This window comes from Trachypithecus francoisi, unplaced genomic scaffold (genome assembly GCF_009764315.1).
Source record: "Trachypithecus francoisi isolate TF-2019V2 unplaced genomic scaffold, Tfra_2.0 Lachesis_group15, whole genome shotgun sequence".
In the NCBI taxonomy this organism is placed as follows: domain Eukaryota; kingdom Metazoa; phylum Chordata; class Mammalia; order Primates; family Cercopithecidae; genus Trachypithecus; species Trachypithecus francoisi.
In genome coordinates, this window is record NW_022681460.1 from 66715193 (window position 1) to 66730784 (window position 15592).

General features: G+C 40.4%; 1 protein-coding gene and 1 long non-coding RNA gene across 4 annotated transcripts in view; one reads left to right on the forward strand and one right to left on the reverse strand.

The window, feature by feature from the left end:
• Positions 1–15592, reverse strand: part of UST (uronyl 2-sulfotransferase) — a 336463-nt gene that overhangs the window by 116558 nt on the left and 204313 nt on the right. For all 3 annotated transcript variants that reach the window (XM_033235126.1, XM_033235124.1, XM_033235125.1), the window contains exons 3-4: positions 14736–14891; positions 2993–3072 (exon numbers count right to left, since the gene is read on the reverse strand). In XM_033235126.1, coding sequence (XP_033091017.1) covers positions 2993–3072; positions 14736–14891 — 236 coding nt within the window. The remainder of the gene's footprint in view (positions 1–2992; positions 3073–14735; positions 14892–15592) is intronic.
• On the forward strand, positions 1011–14933 carry LOC117097305. The gene is made up of 3 exons (XR_004442909.1): positions 1011–1544; positions 13072–13236; positions 14811–14933. It is a non-coding gene; the product is annotated as an uncharacterized LOC117097305 (long non-coding RNA).

A 15592-nucleotide genomic window follows, 5' to 3' on the forward strand; every position in this document is an offset into this window, starting at 1 on the left:
CTCCCTGCAGAAACACCCTTCCAGAGTCCTGGTCCCACAGAAGGTTCCTCCCCTAGGGGAAGCCCTGTGACCACCCTCTCCTTACATCCATCATCCTTTAATGGAAGAACTTAGAGTCTCCCAAAGGCAAGAAAAACATTTAATGTTGACTGCAGAAGCCCCAGTTCTCATATAGTATATAGAAGAGGGAAGGTAATCCATAGATATGTGTTTAATTGAGTAAAACGGAACTGAGGGAGGAGAAGCAGAGCCCAGCCCAGCCCTCAAGGTGTCTCTACAGAAACTGAGTCAGGAGTTGGGCAGTGGGCTCAGCCTGAATCATCTATAGAATTGCCTCTTTAAGTGCCACTCTGAATGTATATAGCATGTGATATGTTTTGGCTCTGTGTCCCCACCCAAATCTCATCTTGAATTGTACATCTCTAATTCCCACGTGTTGTGGGAGGTACCTGATGGGAGATAATTTGAATCATGGGGTGGTTTCCCCTATGCTGTTCTCATGGTAGTGAATAAGTCTCACAAGATATGATGGTTTTATCAGGGATTTCTGCTTTTGCATCTTCCTCATTTTCTCTTGCTGCCACCATGTAAGAAGTGCCTTTCGATTCCTGCCATGATTCTGAGGCCTCCCCAGCCATGTGGAACTGTAAGTCCAATTAAACCTATTTTTCTTCCCAGTCTTGGATATCAGCAGCATGAAAATGACCAATACAGCGGCCTTCTCTCAGAAGGCCTTTCCTTCACAGTTCAGAGCATCCCTATAGTAGGGATGACTGAGAACTATCCTTGTTTTACAGATGGAAAAACAGAAAAACAGAGACCTCTAAGAGGTTAAATGGCTTGCCGAGAATCATGACCAGTGGGGAGGCCAGTTCTGACACCAGAGGTCCTGACGGCCAGGCCAGCACCATTTTCTGTAGACACGGTGTCTTCTAAAAGGCATTTATCATTTTTTTTTCCTTTCAGAATTAAAGCAATGAAGACTAAACTCCTGTACATGTGTTTGATGGTAGAGGCCATAACAGAATATGGCCACCATGTTATGCTCTGCTGACCCAATTAAAATACTGGCCATGGCTTCTAATTTGGGTTTTACACTGTACAGAGATAAATACTTAAAACTTGTTGTACTGCAATCTGTTTGGTTGTAAAGATTTGACCTATGAATCAAGAAGTGTTCATGAATGAGGTTTAAGGATGTCAGGGGTGACTTAGAAGGAAACGCGGTAGAACAGCAAGGATCAGGGAAGCAGTGCTTTTCTCTTTGCAAGTCATAAAACACAACGCCTGAAAGAGCTAATAAGCCTTGTTATCTAATCGTGTCTAATAATATGCTTGTGGCCTTCTGGAATTAAGAGTCAGGGCACATACCCTGGATAATCCAGTAACAAGCCATTTTATAAATATAGTTGAAAACACACTCCTAGCTGCCCAGCACCTGGCCCTGGGTCACTGTGGAAAATCTGCAGGAGTCCTGTTACCATCCCAAGAACTCTGGTTATCAGGAGGACCCAGGAAACTTCAGGGAACACTTGCTTTTAAAGGTAAGACAGCAACTCCTTTTCTTTGCTTAATAACTTGCTTTACTGAATCTCATTCTTTGCACTTAATTTGCACAGGACCTGCTGCACAGCAGGGAAGTCCTTGGAGGGCTGAAATCTTCTTCCAGCCAGGTGGGTTGTCAGGCACCCTGGACCAGGGCAACAGCTCCTCCGGAGCCAGCTCCCTGGGTGCCTGGCCTGCAGGAGCCACTAGGTTAGCACTAACCAGCAGATGTTGCCTGCTGCCCTGGGTCCTTTGGTGCTCTCGTGTGGACCTGCAAGGCACTGTTAAGATGACAGAAGTCCCCGTTAGATGGCTGACCAGGGAGGCCCAGAGGTTCCCCGGCTGGTCCCCAGCAGATCTGCCTCTGGATCCAGTGATCTGTCAGCCATTTAGATAGCAGCTGTGAGTGCAGATTTGGGCCAGCACAGGGAGAGTGAAACACTAAGGGCCATCAGCTCAGGAGTGAGGCACAGTGACAGTCAACCTATGCTAATGAACCACTGGGGAAGAGGACACTCAGAACTTGAAGCTAGTAATGTAACAAATAGGGAATCTAAAAACCTGAATTTGAAGATTTGCATTGTTATTAGAAGACCACCGCCGCTGGAAACAAAAACCAGAATTTGAAAAACCTCCTCAGCATCAAACATGCGAGGCTTAGAAAATCAAATGGTTTACAGTCATGTGTTGCTTAATGTCAGGGGTACATTCTGAGAAATGCATCATTAGGCGACTCGTGGTTGTGCAAGCATCTTAGAGTACATACACAAACCTTGATGGCACAGCCTACTGCACATCTATGTTGTAGAGTACAGCCTATTGCTTCTGGGCTACAAACCTGGATAGCATGTGACTATACTGAACACTGGCAACTGTGACACAATAATAAACATTTGTGTATCTAAACATGGAAACGATATGGTAAAAATACCATATTATAATCTTATGGATTAATATGTATATGAGGTCTGTCATTGACCAAAACATCATGATGTGGCACATGACTGTATTAAAAAGATAGACAGAGGCTGGTACTTTGGATCCTAGAAAATACTCATTAGTTTAGCACTGAATTATTCCCAGAGTTCTGTGCAGGTTCAAATTGTACAAAAATGTGTAATAAAATATTTATGCTAAAATACCCATCTCCTGCCTTCTTATTTGTTTCAATACAAAATCTGATTCCTTTTTTAAAAAGAGCTATTAGGTCAAATGGCTTCTCTTTAAAAAATAATTCCAAGTTTTTATAAGATTTAAGACAGTAGTCTAGGAAGAGATGAAGTCTCTGTTCAACTATTTCAAATTTCGATCCCTCCATAGCAAAAATAAATGGATTAAAAATGTCTTTTCAAGGGCAATTGTACTACCTTGTAAATAAGGGTAGATTTCTAAAGTAATTGTTCATTAGAAGAAAATGAAAGAACCATTAAACTGGAAAATGTCTTACCTTGAGAAGTTGAGGAAATGAACATGTCGAGTGAATAAATAGGGTTGTTCGGCAGTACTTATATTTTTAATCAGTTCCATCTATTAAAAAAAGTACAAAATTAGCATCTGTAGGATCTAATTTACCAAGCCATATTAAGTTAAAGGTTATCTATCCGGCTCTTTTTATTCCCACTTATTACCACTGGACCAGCAGTATAAGTGCAACATTTATCAAGTTTTACATAAGGCTCCTTAGTGAATAAAACAGTGCTATAAAAATTGATAGTTCTGTGTCTCATTTAGTTGATTGTTACTATGAAAGCAATATGACAGATTAATTAATTTTGCCTAGAGAAATCAGTGTGTTACTGTACTAAAATGTAAATAAAAGAATGCCTTCTATTCCTTCCTTTAAAGTCAAATCAAGGAAAGAGATTACTCATTATCTTATTCTGTAATGATATTATTGAGATATACAAAAATATCGAAACAGGTGCTGCAGAATTTAAAAATTGAATAAAATGAAGTACTACTTCATTCTTGTTCTCTTTGACTATGAATTTTATAAGGAAAATGTTTTATAGGAAACACATAAACCCCCAAACGTCTTGGTTTTTCGGTGGGTGGTCATCTGAATTATTTATTTGCAGTTATCAGCAAGGCAAAAAGTAGTTTATATTCATGTAAACTAACTTTTACGGCCTTCTGGAACATGTCATGATACAGAAAATGTTTAGCAAAATCTGTTAGAAATTCCAAGCATTCTTATAACTCCCTAAATTTCTGAACTTCTCTTTCCCCGGTTTTTCAAATTGGCCCCATCAAAATGAACACACCGTGGAATTTTTAAAAAGCACATTGCAGCTTGCTACTTTGGATGAATGTCAGAAGTGCAACATTTCATGTTTTATGAAACAGTTCAAGTTGAAAAACTGGAAACAAAACCAGTCATTCACATGTTAACTGCAGCAGCAACAAGAACAATAAAATAAGAGTCTGGAACTCCAGGTTTGTCTCAAACATGACAGAAAACCGGAGTCCCCCTTGTTCCTTCATGTCTAACACAGGGCTGACACATATATAAGTGCTCGATAAATATTTGTTCAATAAATTAACTCCAACTAGTACACGCTTTATAGATGATTACACTGGTATCTCAGTGCGTAAACCCTGTAATTAGATATTCAAGCTCACAACGACTGAAGGAATTAAATTGAATTTTAAAGGTAAATGACTCGCAGTTCATAAACCCTGTGCTTCTGTTAGTCAGTGGCAGGTATGAGTGAATAATGGTCTGTCTGTCCTCAAGCCTCAGTATAAAAGGAAATTGCATCCTGCCCCTTTATCTACTGTTTATCCTTGACACACCACCTGCAAGTGCTTGTTTTTGGTAGTAAAACTTCCTGCATGGTCACATTGTTAATTTTCATTTTTGATGGATTTACTAATAGAATTACTGGTTTGAAGACATAACCATAGGTAATTTATCTCTGAGGGTGCCTGCTTGGAAAAATAACTCTTGACTGTGTGTATGTTTAATGTAAAGACCATTAATGCTTTTATCTCTAGATTATTTTATTCAGATATTTCTCTGCACACAGAAGAGTCCTACAAGAAAGCCCCCTAGTACTGTACAAGAAAACTGGAAGAACAGGTCAGAAGGAAAAACATTTCTTTCACTTATTCCACATTATATTATATTCTCTAAACACATGTCAATGTGTTCAATTTAATGGAAGAATAGTAGTAGTTAGATTTTGAGAACAGTGTCATAATAGTCATAAAGCTGTCTATTTCAGAAGAAAAAAATGGATTAGCAGTGACAATGTATAACTCTTTCTAGACGTATCTTTAAACATAGAATCAAGGTACTAATGCTCATGTTTATTGTATTAGCACAGTGAAGGCAGAGAGTACATTTCAGCTCTCAGCCAGTCTGATCTTCACAAATTCTAAGACTTTCCTTGTTTCTGGCGACAAGCAGTCATCTTCTGAACTCGTTGCTGCTATCGCTTGAGGTCTCTTGCCTGGTCCTCCCCCCACGGCCAGCAGCCTGCCTCTTCCCTCACCTAAATCTTATTTGCAGGAGAGGCATCGGGGGTGACAATGGCACCACCTAAAACCACCACCGACACCACTTCTCCTCTCCCTGGCTCATGTGGGACCACTCCTGGCCTTTATTCCGATTCCATGGCATAAATTTACTCATCATTCATCAAGCACTTATTAGGCACTGGAGGTAAGAACAGAATAAGATGGGTGGGAAGACACATGAAGAAGACAGTGGAATATGTCCTAACAGTGCCCTCAAACTCCACCACGGACACAAACACACCTAATCCTCACCCATCTTTACTCTTTATCCAGCCTCATTCATCTCTGGACAGTCCAATTCGGGTTACCGGTGATTGGCATGTTCCCACCTTTGATCCAGCTCTTTCCTGGACTCTCCCATATTCAATGGCGGTTTGAGCCATGTTAATTCCACCTGTGCTATTTCCCTCAACTGGCTCTCAGGACCACACATGCTGTGGCCAGCCAAATGAGAGCCCTCATTGGTCCTTCCTCACACCAAAGCCTGACTAAGTCTAAGCTCAGATTTAAGTTCCCTCTTCTATAATGTTCTTCTGCTACTGTTTGTGTGTCTAAATACTAACCACTACTTACTTATGGTTAAAATATCTACCTCCTCCAAGTAGCCTTCCTGGATAGCCCTTTTCATTCAACATCCTTTGATCTCCCCTCTGTGTCAGACAATGTACTGCTCAGGGTTATGGCTATAGAGATGATGGATTTGGTTCTTGCTGTTAGGAAGCTGTCAGAGTTTTGTGGGTGAGGTGGACTAAGAGGCAGGTACAAACATGTGATAACCACCATGAGGTAGATGGTAGATAAGTGAGGCACCTCTCTCTACTTTCAGATGGGGAGGTAACGCTTCTCCAAGGAGTTTTTCCTGAGTAGTCTGGAAGGATCTAGAGGAGTTAGCCAGGAAAGAAAGGGATTCATGGCATTGCAAATAATGAAGAGCAGATACAAAAGGCAAAACCTAAAATGACACGGCACCAAGAAACTGCAGGAGTTCGGTGTGCCGGAGGTGTTCAGTGATCCGAGATGGGATCAGCAAAGTAGCAGGTGAGACTAGAGAATCAGGTAAGAGTCAGGTAATGGAGGGTACTGCAGATCACAGCAGGAATTCTGACATTTATTCTGTGGGTGATCAACAGCCAGAAAAGATTCTCTTTTCCAGATCTGAGGGCAGGGTGGAGAATGTGAAGGAGGGTGAGGATTAGATACAGAAGCTCAGCCAGGAAGACTGGGCAATAATCCCAACAGCAAATGACAATGGCATGAACAGAGGTCGTGGTTTTCAGTGTGGTCCCCAGACCTGCAGCATCAGCATCACCTGGGACTTGTTAGAAATGCAAATACTCAGGCTCCGCCCCAGGCCTTCTGAATTAGAAGGAACTGTGGGGGAAGAGGTGCCAGCAGTCTGTGATATGCCAAGCCTTCCAAGGGATGGTATGGCCCAAGAGTGTGAGAACCACTGAACTAAGTCAATGTAAGTAAGACAGATGGGGAGGTTCTGGGAGGGTTAAGGAGGTGACCACCTGCCAGTGGAAAGGAGGCAGGGCAAGTGGCCAAGAGAGCTTCCTTCCCAGATTCCTGACTAGGACAACCAAACACGTGATGGTATCCATTCGTGGAGATGGGCAATGCTGGGGTGAAACAAATTTGGCTGCAGATAAGGGGGGAAACGGGCTTGGTTTTGAACGTGACCTTCCATAGCAGTGTATCTGAAAATTCTTCAGGACATACACTTTCTACATTACACTGTAGTTGAGTTGAGTCTGAGCTGGAATGTAACTTCTGTGAGGGTTGGGGGTAGGCTTTATCCCCTAGAAAGCCTACTCAAGGTACCTGCACAGAACATACACCCCACAAATATTTATGAAATGAAGCTATCACCTTTAGAAATCCTTTTTGGAGTCAAGAAATGTATAGTTAACTGAAGACAGAATTATCTAGCACTCAGGCTATGAATTTAGCCTTTCTGAGACAGACCCATATGTTCACTATCCTGGTGTCACACGGAGCAAACAGTCTTACCATTATAACATCCAGGACATAACACCATCAAACAGACTCCCATTTTCTGAGTGCACCAAGGTGCTCTTTATATACATGCTGTCATTTAATCCTCACAAGAACTCCATGGATAAGTATTATTATTATTATTATTATTATTATTTTGAGACAAAGTCTCACTCTGCTGCCCAGGCTGGAGTGCAGTAGGGCTCGATCTCAGCTCACTGCAACCTCCCCCTCTCAGGTTCAAGTGATTCTCCTGCCCCAGCCTCCCGAGTAGCTGGGAGTATAGGCACGCGCCACCACGCCCAGCTAATTTTTGTATTTTTAGTAGAGACAGGGTTTCATCATGTTGGTCAGGCTGGTTTTGAACTACTGGCCTCAGGTGATCCACCTGCCTTGGCCTCCCAAAGTGCTGGGATTACGGCATGAGCCACCGCATCCAGCCATGGATAAGTATCATTATGCCTACTGTATAGGTTAAGAAACTGAGGCATGAAAGGTTGCATTGGTTGCTTAAAGCCTCATCCACACAAAGAGGTAAAGCCAGGACTGAAATCCAAGTCTTTCCAATCCCTAAACCCTGTTTTTTATTTACTGGCTGCAATCTATTCACCATTCCCACAGAGATAACCTTTCCAAATGGAAGGAACAGATTGGTTAGCACAAAACTCTGGAGAACAAAGAAGCTTTATGGAATATAAATTTTCTTCTTGTGATGTGCTGAAAATGTGAAAGAAAGTTCTAACAGATGGAAAAGCATTTTGAAATAATATAAAAATAAAAGCTTTAGAATGCCAGAGATAATACTTTTTAAAAGTTCTAGGTGGGAAAACTGAGTGTATCCTAACAAGAACAGAAAATTAATTTTAAGTACTAAAAAAGATAGCTATGTAATGAAAGATATCTGAAAGAAAAAGAAATCAGATCACAGCATATCAGTAAGTAGTTCTTAATCTTTTGCTTTCAACTTGACTGGCTGGGATGGTACAGCAGAAGACCTTTACCTGCAGTTCTACCAACACGGTCAGACTTTGCTCCTGACTTCTTTGACAAATATTTGTCAGCAGAGGTGGTATCTAACCCTACCGTGGTTCATAAGTGAATTCTGTGTCACTCATGAACACCTAGACACCTTATAATTTTGCAAAGCATTTTTAAGATAGGACATGTTTTTAACATATCAAAGCAAAATAAGGAGTAGCTCAGAGGAAGACCCTTGGCCGTTGAACCTCAGAGGCTGGGAGGATGGCTGGAGGCTCTGGTGACCCTTCCCTCTTCCCGCAATAGGGAGAAGCACTTGTAAGCAGGAGGCAGGATGGCCTGAGGGAAGCAGTCAGTGCAATACATGCCTGCAATGAAGAAGAAGTCCACCAGGGGGAGCAATGACATGATCAAGGCAAAGAGCCTGGGTCTGAATTATAGAGAAAATCAATCTCACGGCTGCAACTGGAACGAAACGAAAAACTTATTTTTGCAGGCCTTGCTGCTTCTTCCTTGTTTTTCTCTTTTCTTTCCACCAAGTTTCTATTAGCGGACTCAGTTTCTGTCGGTAGGGTTCCAAGACTAGACGTCTGCATAATCCCTGTGGCGTGGAACAGTACCAGGCTCCTCTCTTTGGTTTGACTCTAGGGTCCAGTTGGAGCACCTCTCATGCCTGTGGACACTGTCCCCACTCCTATAAAGTCGGGAAGTTCTGAGGGTCATTGTAAGTGAGGTTTTTCCAAAACGTGTCAAGCCAGAGAAAGGTACCTGGGATAAATAGAGAGGCTCATGAGGAGACATCGCCTCATAAAACTTCAGGGACACATGGAGTCTTCAGGCGCTTGAGAGAGACTCAGGTGAGAGCGGGATTTTCCTAGCGTAGTGAAGGATTCACTTCAATAAAACGAAAACTTTCAAATAATCAAAGACTTTCATGAAATCATTCCTCGCTAGGGCTGTGTGTGAGGACCTCTTCGGGAGTTTTTCCCCTGCAAAATACAAATAACTTTGGCTCTGCCTTTACAAGTTTAACTCTGTATTTTGCAGTGGCACCTGAATACACATACTGTGAGAAAGCTCCCCAGCAGATTTTGGTGCCTATCACGGTTAAGAACCATTTTTTATTAACCCATGCATGCCTTGTGTTCCATTATTGGAACACTAAGCAAGTGGCAGTTATTTACATCCTACTGCTCAAGGTCATTGCCAAGATCTCATTGCAAAAATTTTTTTTAAAAACTGCAAAAATGCGTTAATAGCTTCCCACTGTCTACTGAAGAAAGGTCCAACTCTGAAGCCCAGCATTTAAAGTTCGGGATTTGACCCCCGTTTGCTTTCAAGTCTTATTCTTCCACATTATTCTTAATTTACAACACATTTTAATCAGATTCCTGTACACACTTATTCCGCCTTCTAAAATGGGGTGATAATGCTTTCCTAACAATGTTGCCTTGAGGATGAGAAATAGGGTGCACTCATATCTAGTGGGCTGCCTGAGGTTTAATACACATGTTAATACTAGGTCCTCAATAAATATTCATCAAAGTGAAAAGAACAAAAAACAGAGAAATCTGCTTAAAAAATGAATGCGTGTGCCACCTTCTTTTTTTTTTTTTTTTGAGATGGAGTCTTGTTCTGTCGCCCAGGCTGGAGTGCAGTGGTGCAACCTCAGCTCACTGCAACCTCTGCCTCCTGGGTTCAAGTGATTCGCCTGCCTCAGCCTCTCGAGTAGCTGGGATTACAGGCGTGCACCACTATGCCTGTCTAATTTTTGTATTTTTAGTAGAAACAGGGTTTCACCACATTGGCCAGGCTGGTCTCGAACTCCTGACCTCAGGTGATCCACTCGCCTCGGCCTCCCAAAGTGCTGGGATTACAGGCGTCAGCTACCATGCCTGGCCCACCTCTTGATTAAACAGAGGTCTGATTAACCACGCCTTAGGGATCCCTGCAGCCTGTAGACTTTTACAAACTTCACACGGTTTCTTTAGGTGACTTGGGTTTTCTGTTTCCCCCTAAGTCTCATTGCTTTCTAGCCACCATTCAGACTTGAAACTTGCAGTGGGCAAGAGCAATAGGAGAGGGAAGTTTAAAATATTGTAAAGAAATATTGTTTTGATCAAGAAGCTAAAGCTATCTATGACACATGGACATAAGATCTCTCTCTTCTCCACCTTTACATAACTCTTCAAGGCTTTAATAATTTGAATAGCTGTTGGAGAGTCAGAACAGATGTGACATTTATAGTGATATAGTAGCCTTTACTGTTACAACTGGTGGGAGGATGTGGACTTGCCTAGTATTTCACAGACTGTGAATTGGAGTTCTGCAGAGTGCAAATCAGTCACAAACACTCATAAAGAGTCCCCTGACCAACGAAGACCGCAAAAATGCTAGGTGAAACCCAGTTAAATTGTTTGTTTTTGTTTGCAGTTTTGTTTTTAATTTTCAAAGTCTTTAAAACGCCAATAATCATTGTGAATTGATTCGTTGGGGACAAGGCACGCAACATTTGTCAAATTTATTGAACCATAATATTTTCTTTCTTTCAATGTCTTAGAGGACTAGGATTCTCAGGAACATACCTAGGGCAATGCTGATACGATGATTTCAACAGAGGTTCTTAACCCTAGCTGCATCATAAAATCTCTTGTGGTACTTCATTAAAGAAAAAGTTTTCTGGGCCCTACCCCAGAATCTCCAGGAGAAGGGCCATTGCAACTCTAGGTTTTAAAAGGCTCTGCTGAGATTCTGCTGCCCAGCCAGAGGAGATAAACACTGCATGATGAGAATGGCTTTTGGATTAAGGAAGGCCTAGGTTCAAGGCCAAGAGCCACTGACAGTCATTATAATGTATTTGGAAAGTTACAATCTGATTGTCTTAGGTGTCTCACCCATAAAACAGGGAATCATATCCACTCAGTAGTAGATTTTTAGGTCCAAAAAGTTCAGCGAAACAATGAAGGAAAACAATTAGCAAATAACAGGTGCTATATCCAATACGTAATCCTCAGTTTCAACAGAAATAGAAAGAGTAGAATTATGTGCCTTCTCAATATGCTGGTAACTTTTGCTTTTCTTTAAAGAGAATGCAATTAATTGTGGATTCTCATAGCTGTAATACACCTGCAGCACGTTGACCTTTATTGTATTTATAGCAATGCTCAGAAAGATGGTGTCACATCTTAACCAAAGATGGTTATGTGTTTTTTTGGCAATCACGCGCCACGTCTTCTGGGGAAAAAACTTCCCTATTTTTCAAAGCTGTATATAATCTCCATTTTTCAAGAGATAATTTAAGCCAGCTTAAGACCCTGAAATCTGGTTTTAGAGCATCAATGCAATGATATCACAGGTTTGCATGATGAGCTGTGCGAAAGTCCAACGCTTGGTCAGCAGCCATTGCCCATGCTGTGCTGTTGAGGCGGAGTCTTCCAAAATACGAACTTCAAAGGTATTTCTATTTCCATAAGGACAGATGTAGTGGGATTTTTATAGGCATTCTAACATTTGGTGTCTTCACACTCCCTTTCCTTTTTAATAATCCCTTCAGTGTCTGTTCCATTTAATAGATTTTAAAAATGTAGCTCTGTGTCGTGTGTGTGTGTGTTTGTGTGATCACGGCTACCCTCCAGAGAGCAATGCATGTGTGAATTTGACTGTGGCCTAGAGAGGTGCCTTTTTGTATGAATGAAATGGAATAGATAATTCAGTCTTAGAAATGGATACTATTCCAAAGTTCATTTGTAAGTCAGTAGTTTGGAACTTGGAGCACATTTTCTCCCATAAAAGAAATTCTCTGCACGGTGGATAAAGTCCCAGGCCAGCCCACAAGAGCCTGTTTAAGTCATACTGCACCTGAAGCGGAATTGTTATAAACTCTAGAGGATGATGATTCTATGGGAACACATTTTCAGAATTCTACTGTTTATAGGTGAGAACAACTGACTAAAATTTCCACTAGTCTTCTAAACCATTTCCCCTTGTGTTCCTCTAATAAATTACCAAAAAAGGAGCTACTCATACCACAAATTATTTCTTGAATATATATTAAAATAATATTTTTTCTGTTTTATGCACATTGAAACTTTAATAAAAACAATACATGGACAAAAAAAGTGTTTCTCTAAATGTTGCTGAACTTCAAACTGGTTTTCTTGTCCTTTTATTTCCTGGCTTCTCTCTCTGCATGCCAGAGCCAGACAAACTGGCTGCAGAGAGGTAATGGTCACTGTGATTATGCTTGTTTTCACATTAAAATTATATATTTGTTTTTTCTACCTTATCTTTACTTTTGCCATGTGTTTTTAAAACTGTCTTACAATTTAATAGAAATCTGGAATAACGAAGTAATGAAATATATTCTAGGTCACTTTGACCACAGGAATTAGAAATGTTTCAACTACACAATACATAGATTATGCTAGAAGCTGTACAAATATATCACAGAATCACAGGGCTGGAAAGAATCTTAAAAGACTGTCTAGTCTCTTCTCTGGCTTCCAGACAAGCCAACCATTCCAAACAGATGAGAGCTAGCCTATATTTTAGAAGAGAAGGATGACTTTGTCTTTAACCCTTTCTGGATCTAACAATCTACACATGGTTAGTAAATTGCTGTTAATTTTTAATCTAAATTATTCCATTCATAGTTACAAGTGTATTTTACTTTTTTCACATTCACTCCTCACAGGAAACAAAGTAGGTTGATCTCTATAAAATCTCATGGCACATTTAAATACTGTACTTTGCGTTCTTTCTTCTAAGCATTCCTGAACATCCCAATGTCTAATCCTCAAGTGACTTTTGTCCTACTCTCTGTGGGTAGTCTGTTCTCTCTCCTGAAGTGGGAACTAAAATCTAGCAACTGTGTTTTATGAGGCATCTGGGAACTGAGTATCATTGTATTGTATTTATGTGTAATCCGATAGATATGCAAGCCATAAGAGTTAGATTCAAAAGAAAACCAAATTTAACAATTATAATAAAATCACAATAATGTAATTATTTATAATTCCTTTCTTTCAGGCAGTTAAAAAGCATCACCAGCCTAATCACATTAGCTCTTCAATCAAGTAAGGTAATCAAAGAGAACCTGCCCCTACTAAACAATGTTATACATAAAATGCAATATCCTTAAATGCCACCAAAGATCATTCTTTTCTACGGAGACCCTACTGTGGAACCTACAAGGTATAACCTTAAAATATTTTTTGCTGATTGGTAATGACTCTAACTATTGGTGCTGGTAATGGCTATTTAAACTTGATACTGAGTGATTCTTTAATGGAAGTTTGCAAAGGAGTGGGCAATTTGATCTTTGTATTATAAAAGACACAAAACATAGTGGCTTTAGAACAAGTGTGGTTGGCTATGTTACTGTCTTAAAACAGTTCTACTTTCCCCCAAGATAAAATGGAAATACACAATTGGTAAATTAAGAATGAGATTCCCTCCATTTGTGAGGTTCTGAATGTCTCAAAGCTGGAGATTAAGTCCAAAGAAAATGGACATGGGTGGAAATTATTTATTTATTTATTATTTTATTATTAATTAATTATTTATTTATTGAGACAGAGTCTCACTCTGTTGCCAGGCTAGAGTGCAGCGGTGCAATCTTGGCTCACTGCAACCTCTGCCTCCCGGCTTCCAGTGATTCTCCTACCTCAGCCTCCCGAGTAACTGGGACTACAGGCAGGTGCCACCATGCCCAGCTAATTTTTTTGTATTTTTAGTAGAGATGCGGTTTCACCATGTTGGCCAGGATGGTCTCAATCCTGGCCTCGATCTCGATCCTTGGCCTCCCAAAGTGCTGGGATTACAGGTGTGAGGAAATTTTTATAATGATGATCTCAACTAGATAGTTAGACATCTTCCTTGTTTCTCCCCAACATGCAGGTACCACTCATTGGGTGGCCGCTCATCCTATGTAGGTAAGGAGACAGAAGCCAGTTTCTGAGACCAGGATGACAAACCTAACTCTGTAAAATGACCATGAGAACACTCTATCTGAGTTTTCCACATTAGCAGAGCACCCCCATAGAGACTGTTGCCCCTACCTCTGTACAGGTTTGCAAAGTAAACCTTCATAGCTTCTTGGTAGAGGACAGCACTCCCATCCTACCATTAACACGTCCACTTGTACAACTCAGCTACATTAGGGCAAAATTGTTCCTGTGATGTGGGGTAATTCTTTTCCTACCACTGAACATTCCAAATGCTGCTCTCAAAGCCTAAGATCCTCTGAGTTTCCCATAGCAGGAAGCTCATGTCCCCCATCAACTAATTTAACCATAAAGATTCTGGACACTGGTGAGAAAATGCAGAGGGATGAATATTAAAATAAAATCTTCTCCTTTTGATGGTGAAGATGTCAGCATTATTTATAGCTTGGTGGTGTGACTCTTTGAGATGTATATATTGCTAATTTTAGCTAACTAGACAAAGGCAGGTACACACAGTCCTTCATCAGTCCTAATGGAAGTTTCCCTTCATGGAAATTCCCTGGTTTATAGAGTTCTTGTGGAAGCCTTAACTTAAATTTCCTTCCACACACTGGCCAAAATACAGCATGAAATCAAAACTCTGGTATTCATTCATCAGGAGTCTGAAGAATGACCTGTAAGGCACCCATTAGTTACACAAATGAGCTGAAGCAAAATACAATTCAACAATGGGCAAAGTCAACTTACTTGTTCATTTTTAGTAAGCCTGGTTTTGTTGTGAATGTCTGATGTGACCAAATTAAATCCATGCTTCTCCGACAGGATTCTCAGAAGCAAGACCACAGTACGGCTCCCACACTTGCCTACTCTGTTGTACACCACCTGGCTTGGGAAAGGTAGTACCTGGAAAAAAAAAACAAGAGAAGAAACATGAAACGTCTGTATGGAAATACTTATGATTCTTCCCTCGATTTCAGAACAACCACAGTTTGATATAATAAATCTGAGTGAAAAAGGCCTATAATCAGGTTAATAAAAAGGATGTTTACCAGTTCACCAGAAGTGATAAACTATATTTATCTTCATGACATAATGAGAGAAATGTTGGTCTTGTTATCTCTCTGCACTGGTGAAATTTCATGCAGTCTCTAAGATTGATTATCAAACTTGTTTTGTTTCTTTTTAAAAACAAAATACATAAATATGCTCCTTAATGACAATATTTTTTGCAAGCTGATGCTTTATGAGAACAACTTAATTTATAGCGTGACCAAGAACAAATAAGGTAATTTTCAAAACTGAGATGTAATTCACATACTATAAAATTTAATCTTTACAAATGTACACTTTGAGAGCATTTAGTATATTCACAAAGTTTGCAATCGTCACAACTATCTAATTCCAGAACGTGATTTCATCAGCCCCAGAAGAAACCCTGTACCCATTTGCAGTCACTTTCCATTTTCACCATTGCCTCTGGACCTTGGAAACCACTGATCTACTTTCTGTCTCTATGGTTTTGCCTATAGAAGTTTGGACATTTCCTATAAATGGAATCACACAGTATGTAGCCTTTTGTATCTGGCTTCTTTTACTCAGAATAA